General features: G+C 44.5%; 1 protein-coding gene across 1 annotated transcript; it reads left to right on the plus strand.

Annotated features, from left to right (window-relative positions):
* Positions 1-2,003: 2,003 nt before the first annotated feature.
* NUDT16 (nudix hydrolase 16) lies at positions 2,004-15,747 on the plus strand. Its single transcript, XM_068249759.1, has 3 exons — positions 2,004-2,279; positions 11,178-11,450; positions 15,554-15,747. The coding sequence occupies exons 1-3, from the start codon at positions 2,100-2,102 to the stop codon at positions 15,740-15,742; spliced, it is 642 nt and encodes a 213-aa protein (XP_068105860.1). The 5' UTR covers positions 2,004-2,099; the 3' UTR covers positions 15,743-15,747.
* Positions 15,748-16,041: the final 294 nt, after the last annotated feature.

The following is a 16,041-nucleotide window of genomic DNA, read 5'->3' on the forward strand; positions in this document are numbered from 1 at the left end:
TTACCTAGTAATTGTAGCCATGGATGTCTTTCAACGCAAGGAAAGCATCTAAGCCCCCTTTAAATGCAGGTATAGAGTTTGCCATAACGACTTCCTGTGGCAATGCATTCCACATCTTAATCACTCTTACTGTAAAGAACCCTTTCCTAAATAAATGGCTAATGAATAAAAGCAGTTTTATTCATTACGCTATTTTCAGTACAGTTCCTCTTTAAAGGACCCCTAACACAAAATCTTTCATTTTTAGATACCCAATATTAGTTACGGCTCCTGAGGTGAAAATAAATTAATGAAATAAACGATTGTATCTATCTTTCTTCTCCTAAAAATGACTTTTTAAGATATTCCAGAGTTTTATTTTATGTTTAAATCTACTTTTTGAGTTTTAACTGTTTTATTGTTTTTGCTCAATGACACATGCATTGAAGTATGCTAGAGCTAAAATCTATGAACTATTGACCCTTTGTATCTCTTTCCTGCTCTCAGAAGCCATTTTCTGCTAGGAAAGTGTTTTATAGTTGGATTTTCTTATCAGTGAGGGTCACACTGTAGTCACTTCATGTCTCAGGAGTGAGTCAGCCACTTACATACTTGATATTTAACTCTTTCAGGCAGAGAAAGAAAAAAAGGAACACAGCATAGTTATTGGTGTGCTAGGCACTGTACATACCCATGTGTATCTAATCATGTCACATGCCACCTCGGGTAACCTTTAACCACTTGAGGACCCACCCTTTACCCCCCCCCCCCTTAAGGACCAGCGCTGTTTTAGCTGATCTGTGCTGGGTGGGCTGTGCAGCCCCCAACACAGATCAGGGTGCAGGCAGAGCGACCAGATCGCCCCCCTTCTTTCCCCACTAGGGGGATGATGTGCTGGGGGGGTCTGATCGCTCCTGCCTGCCTGGGTGTTGCGGGGGGCACCTCAAAGCCCCCCTCCGCGGCGAAAGTCCCCCCCTCCCTTTCCTCCCTCCCTTCCCTGGAGATCCGAGGCTGCACAGGAACGGATCTGTCCTGTGCAGCCTCTAACAGGCTCCTGCCTGTCATGTGACAGCGATCCCCGGCCGCTGATTGGCCGGGGATCGCTGATCTGGTACAACTCTGCTACTGTTAGCAGCATTGTACGAATGTAAACAAAGCGGATTATTTCCGCTTGTGTTTACATTTAGCCTGCGAGCCGCGATCGGCGGCCCGCAGGCTATTCACGGAGCCCCCCGCCGTGAATTCACAGGAAGCAGCCGCTCGCGCGAGCAGCTGCTTCCTGATTAATTAGCCTGCAGCCGGCGACGCAGAACTGCGTCGCTGGTCCTGCAGCTGCCACTTTGCCGACGCACTGTATGAGTGCGCGGTCGACAAGTGGTTAAAGGGAAGATCCGCGCAGACTATAAAAAACAAACTGCTCTTACCCGGGGCTTCTTCCAGCTTTTGGTAGTCGATCGGTGCCCTCGCCGCAGCTCCTCTCCCTCCTGGCGTCCAGCGGTGAAGAATCCGACCTCGCCAGGTCAGCTTCATGTGCACTCCACGGCGCGGGTCACGTGGTGTAAGTGACGTCATCTGGTCTCTACTGTGCAGACGCAGTAGTTCTGGTACCCTCTAATTATTTACAAGGTAAAGCGATACTAGAATATTGGAAAAATTACCCATATTTTACTACCAAATAATCTAACTCCCAATAATAAAATATCGGCAGTATTGTCTGCCAATATTCTACTAGGGGCCTCACCCTGCGCCTACATATTCGAACCAGTTTTTTTTCGTAGATGCAAGGAAAGCCATATCAAATTTAGGTGAATTTCGTACAACATATTCAATAAACTTTTGTGCTTGACGGGGTAGATATTTCTAAAGGTTGGTGTGAACACAACACATTTGTTGGAAAACTCGAGATTCAAAGTGAATAAATTGGGGCCTAGGTATTCCTTGTGAGGGTCAGTAGGTGGCGCTGTGCACGTATCAGAGTGCAGGACACGTGTTCTCGCTGCTGAGCTATTCAAGCGGTCAGGGGTCGGGGGCTGCAGCGTGATTGGTCCGTGGCTGCGCAGTGTCAGTGTTTGCGGAAGCGCCGGCGTTGTCAGAGTGGTGCGGGCGGTAAAGAAGAAAAGATGTCTCAGACGGTGCAGCCTGATAGACGCCCTCAAGAGCAGCGGCCGCCGCGGCCCCGCAATGTGTCCCGAGAGGAGGCGCTCAATCTGGAGGGCTACCGGCACGCCTGCCATATCATGCTGTATGCGCCCACCAATGCCAAACTCTTTGAACGAATCCCCATCAAACACGTTATACTGGTGAGCGGGACGGCTAAAGAGGACCTGTCGCTGTCTATACTGTAACTCGCATGACATGATGTAATCAATGGCTTCTAGTGATAGAGAATTGTTGATGATCAGGTTGTTGTGCATGGGGTGGATTACTTTATGTGGAGTTGAAGTAATGCAGAGTAATTGTGAAGTGCCATAAAAAAAAGCTGTATAACTGACCCAGCAGGTGACCCATTAATGTGTACCAGTCTACCAGAGACTGAAAGAAAGCAAGCATTTATACTTACCTGGGGCTTTCTTCAGGGCGTGGGCTCCCTCTCAGTCCTCACGGACCGCATACCAGTGTTGCCAGCTCATCCCTTTAATTACTGACACATATGAATTATACAGATTTCGTGGCTAGGTAGATGCAGTTAAGGCACTGATTATGTGCAAATAGCCCCAGAACCTGTATAACTTAGATGTGTCAGTAATTAAAGGGATGAGTTGGCAACACTGCCGCATACACCAGTACGGGATGGCAGCGAGTTAGCCCCAGGTACATGCACGTACATAGCGCTTTTGTCCTGTTGGACTCAAAGCGCTCAAGAGCTGCAGCCACTGGGACGCACTCAAGAGGCCACCCTGCAGTGTTGGGGTCTTGCCTTGAACTCCTTACTGAATAGGTACTGACCGTAGCCAGAATTTAAACAGGAGTCTCCCATGCCAAAGGCGGTGCCCTTAACTAGTAGACTGTTCAGCCACTTTTTTTTTCTTCTCAGGTTTGTATCATAACATTGCCATATTCTGTGATACTGCAGCGCTACTGCCGCACTTTGAGCCTTGCATTACAAAGCGGACAATACGCAACATTGGACTGGATCTGGCGGAGGGGTCACGCTAGTTTAGTTAAGGGGACCCACAACCGCTTCCTGCTCGTAGCAATATGGACTTGGCCAGTAATTTGTAAGGAGTAGGGGACACATTTGAAAACACTATCCATTGCACTATAAGAATTAGTTTTAGGAAAGTTGCAAGTGGAGGCGGTAGCTGAGCCTGAAGCACAATTTTAGCATTTGTGTCTATCTATCAATCTATATTTGTAAAAAAAAAAAAAAAAGTGAATGTGACCAATTTGCAGGAAGTGGCCATTGGTCTATCACAGTGATGGCTAACCTTGGCACTCCGACTGTGACAAAACTACAAATCCCATCATGCCTCTTCAAGTTATGCTTAGAGCTGTCAGAGTATTGCAATGCCTCATGAGACTTGTAGTTCCACCACAGCTGGAGTGCCAAGGTTAGCCAGCACTGGTCTATCAACTAGATGCCAAGGGGTCCCTTCGGTGTTGCCTTATAAAAGTATGTTAAAACAGCGGAGGTTGCCTTTTACTAACATCACTGCTTCCTTCTCATATTGTGTCATGAGATTGAACAGTATTGCCACTCCCATATCTTTCTGTTGTATCCCCACAGCCGCTGTTTGAGATTCTTTGCTGTTATTTGTATAGCCTTGTACACATGCTATCATGGTTGGGATGGTGTGTGAACAGCAAACACCGATTCCCGTTGATACTTCTGCAAGCAATTATCCTGAGGAATTGACTAGGTTCAAGGGTTCTACTTAAAGCGGACCCAAACCAAACACTTTTTTTTTTAATTCAAAATATTTAGTTGCACCACTCTGACACATACAAAGATAAATAAACTCATTCAAGCCTATGAGCAATTCAGTGCATGCTTTTCACTCTTTTCATAACTAGGGTTATACAGGTGGCAGCCAATCCATTAGCAATTCCTCCTTTGCCGGACACCACCTACTCCACCAGTCTGCCGGATTCTCTCCCGGCAATATGAAAGGAAGGGAGGGGCTTCTCCAATAAATGTAAAATATTTTATATTTGTCATCATGCAGCTGATTAAAGGCTGCTATTTATTATTATAATTTACAAAATAGATTTTATTTCTGAAATCTTGTATTTTTAATTTGGATCCACTTTAATCTGCCTGCTCCGAGGGCATTGCTCTACTTAACCCCCATAGGCTTTTCATTTCACCACTACAAGTTTAAATGCTGCTTTATAAACAGGCCTCTTATTGCTATTTTAAGCCATGAAAAAAAAAATGTTAGATACTTGCCACTATAGAGGCTTCCCACATCTTCCACAACCCCTCTGCTGCTGGCCAGGACTATCTTCTTCTTTGCAGCTGTACTATGCCGGTGAAAGTAGGGGTCGTGCCTTCGCAGTAAGCTGGAGCTGCTTATACACGGAGGACAAAGTCATGCATGAGCTGATCCGTAATACTGCGCAGGGACGGGGAATACTTTGCGCCTGTGCAGTGCGGCTGTACTCATACACTAAGGGAAGCATGGCCGCAAGCAAGTTTCAATATTACTTGTGAATATTTTTTTAAAAAGGGTCCCAACAGAGGAATGGAGAGGCATAAGAAGATCAGGGAAGCCTCTACTGAGGCACTGTATTTTTCAGATTATTAGACTCACTTTTTTCCCTCAAAAGATGGGAGGAAAAAAATGTAGTAGCCCAACTGGAATATATAAGTGATCAATACATTTCTGTAGATACCTCTGAACTTGGTGGCATTGAGTTTTGCTGGTTAGGGACTTAAGGTGGGTACACACATCAGACCATAGTCTTTGGAAAATGAAAGATCACAGACCAATCTTACCCCCTTCCATGTAGTATGAGAGCCATACCTTCACAGTCTTTTCTATGGAGCTGCACTCCCCATCAGCTAAAAATCTTTGCAAGATGCTGCACACAAAGATGCTGTACACATGCAACAGATCAGTTCCTGCAAAAGATCCGTTCCTGCAAAATGCATTCATAGTCTATGATATCTGCAGATTTCACACACACCTTGTTTAACGGACATTCATCTGCAGATCAATCATCTGAAGATCCATCCTGGTGGATCTAATCTGCATATGAATGTCTGTTAAACAAGGTGTGTATGAGATCTGCAGATATCGTAGACTATGAATGCAATTTGCAGGGACTGATCTTTTGTGTACAGCATCTTTGTGTACAGCATCTTTGGCCTCGATTCATAAAGCATTCCCGCATGCGGAAATGCTGAAAACAGCTCACTTTACCGGCCACATAGCAGAATCTGTATTCATAAAGGCTTTTTCTGCATGAAAAGCCAACATTCCTGAGAAGAGCGATAAATCACCGCCTTGCGTGGTGATTATCTTAAGAAAAGTAACAAATGTCAATTCATTAAGATTAGAGGAAGCGGTATGCAGACGGGGATTACCGATACCTCTGATGTGGCGAGAAGCGTGCGGAATACATTGCAGTGAATGGGACAGACCTCCCAAGCAGCAGCAGACAGAACACCGCACGGAGGGACTCGGCCAGCTTCTCCTGTTTCCGCATGCCTACCGACAACCTAACGCTAGCCTACAGCGGAATATCTCCGCACTCCTATCACAACTAGAAACATTTTTATGAATGACCACCCAGAAGGCTGAAATACCGACAGCGGTGTTTCCCCGCACGGATTTACCTTACCGACAGCACTTTTATGAATCGAGGCCTTTGTGTACAGCATCTTTGTGTGCAGCATCTTGCAAATATTTTTATCTGATGGAGGAGTTCAGCTCAATAGAATAGACTGTGTAGAGTATGGCTCTCATACTACATGGAAGGGGTAAAATTGGTCTGTGATCTTCCATTTTCCAAAGACTTTTATCTGATGTGTGTACCCACCTTTATTTGTGACACTGATAATCCTAGGGTTGGCAACTTTAGTTGAATGGGAAGGGGGCAAGAGGGTTGCATAACAAAGACCAGGATGGATATCCTAAAACCTTGTTCCAATTAAGCTGTTAAACTATATTACATTTCCTATTTTGGGAATTTAGGATGGTGGGACCTCAGAGTTAAATCTCTGATTGGCTAGAACCATATTTGCCAAACAGCTGCCTAGCAATGCCTGAGGCCTTAAATACTATGTTTTGATTACTTCTGAAAGTCCACCTCTGGTCTCTAAGATGGCATCTTCGTAGGGGAGACGACTCGCTATTTCTTAGCAGCATCCCTTTTAGTAGAAAAAAAGGTAGTAAATCTCAACAAGGGTTCTCCACCCCACCACCACCCCATATGAGAACAGTAACACTACAGAGTGGACAGACCCTTCCGGCACCTGGAACCTGTAGAAGTTGTGTGTCCTGCCTGTTATCCATTGCTTCCATAATTCTGCCGGTTACCCATTGCCTCTCTAATTGGGGAGGGGGGGGGGGTTCTTTTATGCTAGGGTGGTTTGGGGGTTGTTAGCACATCTGGCTACTTTACTGGAAGGGAGTGCACATCTAGCTACTATACGGGGGGGGGGGGGGGTGTGTCTTTGGGAGCACATCCCAAAGAAACTTTTTTTTTTTTTTTTTTCCCCACAGTGTCATTTTCCGCTAACTTGTGACAAAAAAAAAATCTTCTATGAACTCGCCATACTCCTAACAGAATACCTTGGGGTGTCTTCTTTCTAAAATGGGGTCATTTGTGGGGTTCCTATACTGCCCTGGCATTTTAGGGGCCCTAAACCGTGAGGAGTAGTCTTGAAACCAAATGTCGCAAAATGACCTGTGAAATCCTAAAGGTACTCATTGGACTTTGGGCCCCTTAGCGCAGTTAGGGTGCAAAAAAGTGCCACACATGTGGTATCGCCGTACTCAGGAGAAGTAGCATAATGTGTTTTGGGGTGTATTTTTACACATACCCATGCTGAGTGGGAGAAATATCTCTGTAAATAGACAATTGTGTGTAAAAAAAAAAAAAAAAAAAAAAAAAAAAAGTCATTTACGGAGATATTTCTCCCACCCAGCATGGGTATGTGTAAAAATACACCCCAAAACACATTATACTACTTCTCCTGAGTATGGCACTTTTTTGCAGCCTAACTGCGCTAAGGGGCCCAAAGTCCAATGAGCATCTTTAGGCTTTACAGGGGTGCTTACAATTAGGCACCCCCCAAAATGCCAGGACAGTGAACACACCCCACAAATGACCCCATTTTGGAAAGTAGACACTTCAAGGTATTAAGAGAGGAGGATAGTGAGTCCGTGGCAGATTTAATTTTTTTTTTTTTTTTTTTTTTTTTTTTTGTCGCAAGTTAGAAGAAATGGAAACTTTTTTTTTTTTTGGGGGGGGGGGGGGGGGTTTGTCACAAAGTGTCATTTTCTGTTAACTTGTGACAAAAAATAAAATCTATGAACTCACCATGCCTCTCACTGAATACTTTGGGATGTCTTCTTTCCAAAATGGGGTCATTTGGGGGTATTTATACTATCCTGGAATTCTAGCCCCTCATGAAACATGACAGGGGTCAGAATAGTCAGAGATGCTTGAAAATAGGAAAATTCACTTTTGGCACCATAGTTTGTAAACTATAACTTTTACCCAATCCAATAAATATACACTGAATGTTTTGTTTTTTTTTTTTTTATCAAAGACATGTAGCAGAATAACTTTCACGCTCAAATGTATAGGAAATTTTACTTTATTTGAAAAATGTCAGCACAGAAAGTTAAAGTAATTTTTTTTGACAAAATTCATGTCTTTTTTGATGAATATAATAAAAACTAAAACTCGCAGCAGCAATCAAATAGCACTAAAAGAAAGCTGTATTAGTGACAAGAAAAGGAGGTAAAATTCATTTAGGTGGTAGGTTGTATGACCGAGCAATAAACTGTGAAAGCTGCAGTGGTCTGAATGGAAAAAAAGGCTCTGGTCCTTAACCAGCCGGGCGGTATGGACGAGCTCAGCTCGTCCATCACCGCCGGAGGCTGCCGCTCAGGCCCTGCTGGGCCGATTTTCATCAAATAAAGAGCAGCACACGCAGCCGGCACTTTGCCAGCCGCGTGTGCTGCCTGATCAGCGAAAGAGGGTCCCTCTAGCCGCCTGAGCCCAGCATAGCCGGAACAAAAAGTTCCGGCCAGCGCTAAGGGCTGGATCTGAGGCGGCTGACGTCAGGACGTCCGTCACTCCGCTCGTCGCTATGGCGACGATGTAAGCAAAACAAGGAAGGCCGCTCATTGCGGCCTTCCTTGTTTATTCTGGGCGCCGGAGGCGATCGGAAGAACGCCTCCGGAGCGCCCTCTAGTAGGCTTTCATGCAGCCAACTTTCAGTTGGCTGCATGAAATAGTTTTTTTTTTTTTTTATTTAAAAAAAACCCTCCCGCAGCCGCCCTGGCGATCTTAATAGAACGCCAGGGTGGTTAAGGGGCGAAAAGACTGTGGTCCTCAAGTGGTTAAGTATTCCTTTAAGCTCTGCTTCACTGAAAAATGTGTGAATAGTGCGGAAGTGGAGCTATACTTGGCTTGACTGAAAAAATGTGTCAATACTATGGAGGTGGAGCTATGTAGCTTCACTGAAGAATGTCGGTACTATGGAGGTGGAGCTATGCAGCTTAACTGAAAATGTCAGCACTATGGAGGTGGAGCTATGCAGCTTCACGGAAAAATGTCAATAATATGGAGGTGGCGCTTTTACTCTTAGACGTCAGTTCACCAATCAGATAAATCCAGACCAAGAAATCAACCATGTCTAATATATAATGTGACTGCCATGACTTGCATGAGGAATTGTGGAACACCTGGGAGGATGGTAACGGCCCCCCCCCCCCTGCTTCTCTGCCTTACTAGTATTATGGCTGGTGCCACTTCCTCTGAGGCTTTACGTCACCAGTAAGCTGTATAACGTGTGTGTGTGGTAGGGCAGACATTACTGAAAATCTGTGAAACTGCCCCCACTCTTAAAAGGAACCTGAAGTGAGAGGTATATGGAGGCTGACATATTTATATTATTTAAACAATACCAGTTGCCTGGCAGTCCCTCTGACTCTCTGCTTCTAATACTTTTATCCATAGACACTGAACAGACAGTAAGATTAGCCACATTTTTGTTTTAGGTGTGTGATTCAGACAGTAATGATGCCAGAATGATCAGCAGGACAGCCAGGCAACTGGTGTTTAAAGTGGACCTAAACTCTTGCACAGGACAGAAGGAAAGCATAGAGAAATGCACACTGTAGGTATTTAGAGAGTTAAGCCTGTCTTATCCCCCCTCATCTGTGACTAATCACCAGTGTAATTTGATCTCTTCAGCTGTGTCAGCTCAGGAGTCTCCTCTGCCATGGCATAGTAGCTAATTTGTAAACACGGGATCTTAACTCTGTCTGCTTCCATGAAAGCAGGAAATGGACACTAGATTTATTGCAGGATTTGTATCAGCTGTAACAAATGTTTTTTTTCTTTAAATTGGATACGAGATAAACTTTTACTCATTGCATAATTGTGTTCCTTTCATAAAGTTTTTATAGGACATTCATCAAGCCCAATATATATTTTTTAATACTCTAATTCCCTATAAACTAAACAAGCCTCACCCACAGCTTCTCCAGACCCATGTAGCAAGGGCTTATGGGAGCTCAGTCTGGGGAGGAGGATGTGTTACTAGCCAGAGATTTCAGAGGCAGAGAGGACGACGAGAGGGGAGTGAAGTTTTCACAGGCTGAGGGCTGGAGATGCAGATCACCTTGCCTGTGTGTAATCACAAACAAAACATGGCTGTTCTCATTGTGTCACAGGAAGAAATAATCCTATACTGTTGAAGCTGTTTGCAGCTAGATTTGCTGTGTAAACCATCTAAACTTTAGATAAGATATATAGACAAGTTACTTGTTATAGTTAGTTTTTCATCTCAGATCTGCTTTAAGGACTCTTTCACAGTAAGACGTTGCCTTTTGATGCAACGTTAGAGTCGCAACGCAAATTACAACGCAATACCCCAAAAAGGTTGTAACACCACCTCATACCCTGTTACGGTCGCATAGAGTAGAGCATACAGGCAATGAAAAGTATGTTTCTAAGTCATTACTGAGCATGTGCAAACAGTCCAGCGCCGCTAATAACATGTATAACGCACTGCATGCAGTACTTTCACTTAACTTGCAGCATTAGTCACCAACGCAACGTGTGCACTGTGAGTGGGGCATTGATTTTTTTCATTGCAGTGAGTTATTCTGCGTTAAATGTTGTCTTAACGTGCGACTTTAAAGTCGCATTGTGAAAGAGGCCTTAAGATTATTATGTTGTTTTGTATCTTTTAGAGCAGAGAGGAAGTGCTGAGTTCAGGTCCACTTTAAAAGGAAATAAAAATGGAAGCTTCCGCATCACTTTCACTTCCAGTTCACTTTAAATGTCTCAAAGCGGTGTGCCAGCATGCAGAAATAGTGCGCATACCACTTATTTAAAGAGGAGCTGTTAGGTATAAGGTCTCAGAGAAAATAAACACATATATCAGTAGCTAAATATTGGCTGTACTTACATTACATATGCATTTCACTGTCCACGTTTAGATTTCACAGAATTTTTATATAGTATATGCAGAGAATTGATGCTCCTGACAGCTCATGGCAGGTTCCATGTTTGTCTGTCTCCTATGAAGCCAAATGTGTCGTCATGTCCCCCCTGCTTCCTGACGATTCCACTCACAGAAAAGCTCTTACTGAATAACACTACTGTGCAGTGAATATTAATTAGCCATGTGGCTAGGAACAATAGCGGACTCCTGCAGTGTACTCTGCCTGCAGATTTATCAGTGCTGTGAGCTGGACTGAGTTACATGCTGTTGTAACTTGACCCTGTAACTTCTCACTAGCAGCCGAGGGGAGGGCCCCAGAATACTTTGCTGTATGTTATGCGGCCTCTCGTCCTTTTAAGAGCTTGGGAATACAGAGCCTTGCTGTCAGCACACATCAAAAGTAAGAGAGATTTTTAACTTCAGTATTGCCTTTTTGGCTTGCTTCTAAACTGTTTAACACAGGAGAATAGAGGTTTAAATTAGCTTTTGCAGCCTGATAGTTACTCTTTAACCTGTATTCCTTTTACATACCACGTTGTGACTTTCTGTTGCTTTCCATCAGATGATGATGAGGTTTGATGGACGACTTGGCTTTCCAGGAGGATTTGTGGACCCGCGAGACAGTACCCTGGAGGAGGGTCTGGGTCGGGAAATGGAGGAGGAGCTGGGCCCCAGTATGAGCACAATAAAACTGAGCAAGGATGACTACAGAAGCTCGCAGGCACGGGACTTCCCACAGAAGATGGTCACACATTTCTTCATCAAGGAGCTAAAATTGGAGGATGTAGAATCAATTGAAAAACAGAGTGCTTGTGCCAAAGACCATGGGTTGGAGGTGAGTGAAGCATATTTATAGCTGTTCTCTGGATAGACAACTTTTTTTTCTAATTTTGGTTCTGTACATTACCACAATGAATTTTAAATGAAGTACAGACATTCAGCTTTTATTCAGTGGAAGGAACACAACGATTGCATAGAAATGTGAGGCAACTAAAGCATTTTTAACATAATCACTTGATTTCAGGGGCTCAAGACTAATTGGATAATTGACTCAAAGGCTGGGCAGGGCAGATGTGGGCAAGTCCACATTTATGCCTTAAAGGACTGGAGTTGATTTCGAGGTGTGAAGCTTGCATTTGGAAGATTTTCCTGTGAACAGACAACATGCTGTCAAAAGAGCTCTCCATGCAGGTGATGGAAGCCATCCTTAAAGAGAAACTAAACCAAAAATAACTTTCTAAACTAAACACATGAGCAAGTAGCCTACCTTCCATTATCCCTATTGATCATGTTTTCGCCACTCCTCAGTGGCTGTAACAACTGTAATGCAGACTTGTGATTTTGTATGCGTCATCAAAGATGGCGCTGGAACTGCTCTGCTTCCCAGCGCATAGCGGGAATCTTCCTCTCCGAGCTCAAGCACAGTTCCTCTTCAGTGCACGAGCGTCTTCCTGTCGGGCGCACGGCCGTGTGGTGGGACTGCCAGCGCATGCACATTGCGTAGAAGGGGCCGGCTGTGTTTCTCCTGGAACACCATTTGCGGTGCAGCGCACAGTCCCCGCTAGATGGTTACTTGAGCGGGTGCGCACATGATGTGAGAGGTGACTCGCACGCGCTAAAACAAGCCGCGTGTGTACCTCATTAGAGGAGAAGGCGATCGGTACTTAGACCTAGGGAGGACTTAGCGAAATTGAGTGACTGACTCATCGACTGGCCAGATGGGGAACCACAGAGGCAATTAGATGAACGGGGGGGGGGGGGCTAAACTAAAAGTGCAGACACTGCGGTAAGTGCCTGCTTTACTTGAAAAAAAATATGTATTGAGATATTTTTGCATAACACCATTGGTTTAGGTTTCCTTTAAGCTGGGAAAACAAAACAAAGACAAAAAAACCAGAGAAACTGCTACAATATTGAGTGGCAAAATCTATAGTTGATACATCCTGAGAAAGCAAGCAAGCACTGGTGAGCTCAGCAACACAAAAAGACTTGGACATCCAGGGAAGACAAGTTGTGTATGATGGCAGAATAATTTCCATGGTTAAAGCTTGAAAGTCTGTTCTTCATCTGCATCTGAGTTGTTTCATTGAAAATTTATTGTGGCAATGTACAGAACCAAAATGAGAAGAAAAAAAAAAAAAAAAAAAAAGTTGTCTCTGGCCAAATAATTATGGATCTAACCGTACTGACGCCTCCACAGAATCTTAAACCTTACTGGACAATGCAGTGGGATCCCTGCTGAAGGAAGGACAGTGGGGAGGGCCCGAGTTGGGGGAGAGGTCATCACAGTAGAAAGTGCAGCAGTAGAGGCAGAGACAGCAGGTGGTAAGGTGTAGGCAGGTATGAAGTTAAGACACCTGAAGGGAGAGACCAATGGAAGATGCCATATTTATTTCCTTAACCACTAAAGGACCAGGGGATTTTTGAGTGATCGGCGCTGCGCGGGATCTCCAGCCCACAGCACCGATCGGGTAAAAAACAGGGTGATCAGACAACCCCCCCCTTTTTTACCCCACCAGGGGGGTGTCCTGCTGGGGGGGGTCTGATCGCCGCCGCTCCGTGTGGCCTTGCGGGGGGGGGGGGGGGAGGGGCTCCTCAAAGCTCCCCTCCGCAGCAATTTTCCTCCCTCCGTCTCCCTTCCTACCTCTGCTCGTCTCTATGGGCTGTGCAGGACGGAAATCCGTCCTGCACTACCCAGGATAGGCTTCGGCCTATCAGAGGCCGGCGTTCCCCGGCCTATCAGAGGCCGGCGTTCCCCGGCCCATCAGAGGCCGGGGATCGCCGATCTACTTTACGGCGTTGCTGCGCAGCGGCGCTGTATTGATGTAAACAGCGGGGATTTCTTCCCCGTGTGTTTACAATTAGCCTGCGAGCCACAATCGGCGGCTCGCAGGTTGTTCACGGAGACACCCTCCGTGAACTGACATGGAACGTTTCCATGGAAACACCACTTTGACCTGCCGACGCCTATCAGTTGCCTGGTAGTCCTGCTTATCTTTCATGCATTTGCAGTGTCTGAATCTCACACCTGAAACAAGCCTGTGGCTAATCCAGTCAGACTTCATTCAAACAACTGCTCTGCATACAGGCTCCGGGTCTATGGCAAAGAGTATCATGCTAGGTACACATGATACATTTGTGCGTTCGATAGATCAATTCCGTCATATTACTTTCAAATGTTTTACCAGTCGATATCTCATAGAAATTAATGGAAATTGAAAAGATAAGAGAATTGAGTGGAAAAACGAATCGAAAATTGACCGAAAAAAACGCATCGTGTGTACCTAGCGTTGGAGGCAGAGGATCAGCATGACAGCCAGGCAATTTGAATTGTTTAAAAGGAAATAAATGTCAGCCTCCATTACTTTCCCACTTCAGATGTCCTTTAAAGGAAGGGAACGTGAATGGACGTGGTATGATAAACGTTTATGTACAGTGCCAAGCATACACGTAACTAGGCTGTGTTCCTTTTTACATTTTCTATCACTGTAAGGGTTAAAGGACACCCGAGGTGAAAATAAACTAATGAAATGTACAATTGTATCTATCCTCCTTCTCTTAAAAATTACTTTTAAGATATTCCACTGTTTTTTATTTTATATTGAAATCTACTTTTTAAGTTGTTACTGTATTTATTGTTTTTGATCAATGACACATTCGTTGAAGTATGCCAGAGCTAAAATCTATGAACTATTGACCATTTTATCTCATTCCTGCTCTCAGAAGCCATTTTCTGCTATGAAAGTGTTTTATAGTTGTAATTTCTTATCAGTGAGGGTCACACTGTAGTCTGACCAAGTCCTGACTCGGACAGGAACTGCCACTTACATACCTGATATTTAACTCTTTCAGACAGAGAAAGGAAAAATAGGAACACAGCATAGTTATTGGTGTGCTAGGCAAGGTACATACCCATGTCTATCTCATCATGTCACATGTCACCTCGGGTAACCTTCAAAGTTCCAGGACTCAGAATCAGTTACTCTCCACTCAAACTATAGCAACTATCACTAATACCTAATTACAGGCTATAAAACACAGCCGAGACACAATTCTGAGTGACATCAGTCTACTGCGCATGATAATCATTACCCATTAATGGTACAATTTTTTTTCCTTCTGATTCGATTTTTCGATGCAATTTTTCTGATTGAATTGTACAGAAAACTGTGCCACGTGCGGGATTCCCTTGTCGATTGAAAAAATATCGATCCGATAGTTGGATTTTATGATTGAGTCGGAATGCAAGACCTTCTTAAATTGTTCCGTTAATGGGAACAAACGATAACTGCCTTCCAATTTTAAAAAATTGTACCGTTAATGACATGACATGTGCACCCTCACCTAGTTGCGTTCACGTTTTCCAATCATGGCGCTGGAGCAGTTATAGGGCGGTTGTCTTCTACGGGAAAGCTCCCTTTTTTCTTTTTTTTTTTTTTATTACCATCGCTAAGGAAAGGGCATGCCAGTGTCTTGATTTAGCACTGTGGCGTAGTGGTTAGTGCTCTCTCCTTGCAGCGCTGGGTCCTCGTTTCGAATCCCAGCCAGGGCAACATCTGCAAGGAGTTTGTATGTTCTCCCCATGTCTGCGTATGTTTCCTCCGGGGTACTCCGGTTTCCTCCCACATCCCAAAAACCTACAGATAAGTTGATTGGCTCATCCCAAAATTGGCCCTAGACTACAATACATACACAATACATAGACATATGACTATGGTAGGGATTAGATTGTGAGCACCTTTGAGGGACAGTGACAAGACAAAATATATACTGTAAAGTGCTGCGTAAGATGTTGGCACTAAATAATAATTAAAAGAATAATCCTTTAATGCGGCCATTGTCTTGCTAAGCTAGGATTTTGAAATTGCTTATGATAAAATGCCACGGCGGTCACCTATACTTACTTTTGTATTTTTCCTCCCTTTCTGTGTCCTCCAGGTTATGGGGTTGGTCCGTGTACCTCTTTACACCTTACGTGACGGCTTCGGAGGCCTTCCAGCCTTTCTGTCCAACAATTTCATTGGGAATTCAAAAAGCCAGCTGCTGTACGGGATGCGCTCGCTGCGCTTGCTCCGCGAGGACCAAATCCAGGACGCACTGTGGGCCAGCCAGAATATAATGTTTTGATTGTGTCAGTTCCTGTGATGCGTTGGGGGATGTCTCCGTTACTTGGCAGTGGGTGCACAAAGCAAGGTTCTCAATGCGTCCACTGTACGATCTCCATTTATCCAAATGTGTAAAACTGCTCAAAGCACTTATAAGCCGAGTCTTCCCAATGCGGATATTAGGTTCAAGGCAGGATAGATGGCATTATAATCAGGCCATTCCTCTCCCCCCCCACTGCCTTAACACGTGCACTTTTGTCACACATGTCTACTAACTGATGGTGTTAGATGAATGAGATGAGCATCATGGGAAAAATCTGC

This window comes from Hyperolius riggenbachi, chromosome 8 (assembly GCF_040937935.1).
Source record: "Hyperolius riggenbachi isolate aHypRig1 chromosome 8, aHypRig1.pri, whole genome shotgun sequence".
Classification (NCBI taxonomy): domain Eukaryota; kingdom Metazoa; phylum Chordata; class Amphibia; order Anura; family Hyperoliidae; genus Hyperolius; species Hyperolius riggenbachi.

Excerpts from the sequence above, each read along its gene's own strand:
- NUDT16 (XM_068249759.1), top strand. The coding sequence starts at position 2,100 with ATGTCTCAGACGGTGCAGCCTGATAGACGCCCTCAAGAGCAGCGGCCG. Across the intron at positions 2,280-11,177 it reads CCATCAAACACGTTATACTG|ATGATGATGAGGTTTGATGG; the intron begins GTGAGCGGGACG and ends GCTTTCCATCAG. Across the intron at positions 11,451-15,553 it reads CCAAAGACCATGGGTTGGAG|GTTATGGGGTTGGTCCGTGT; the intron begins GTGAGTGAAGCA and ends TGTGTCCTCCAG.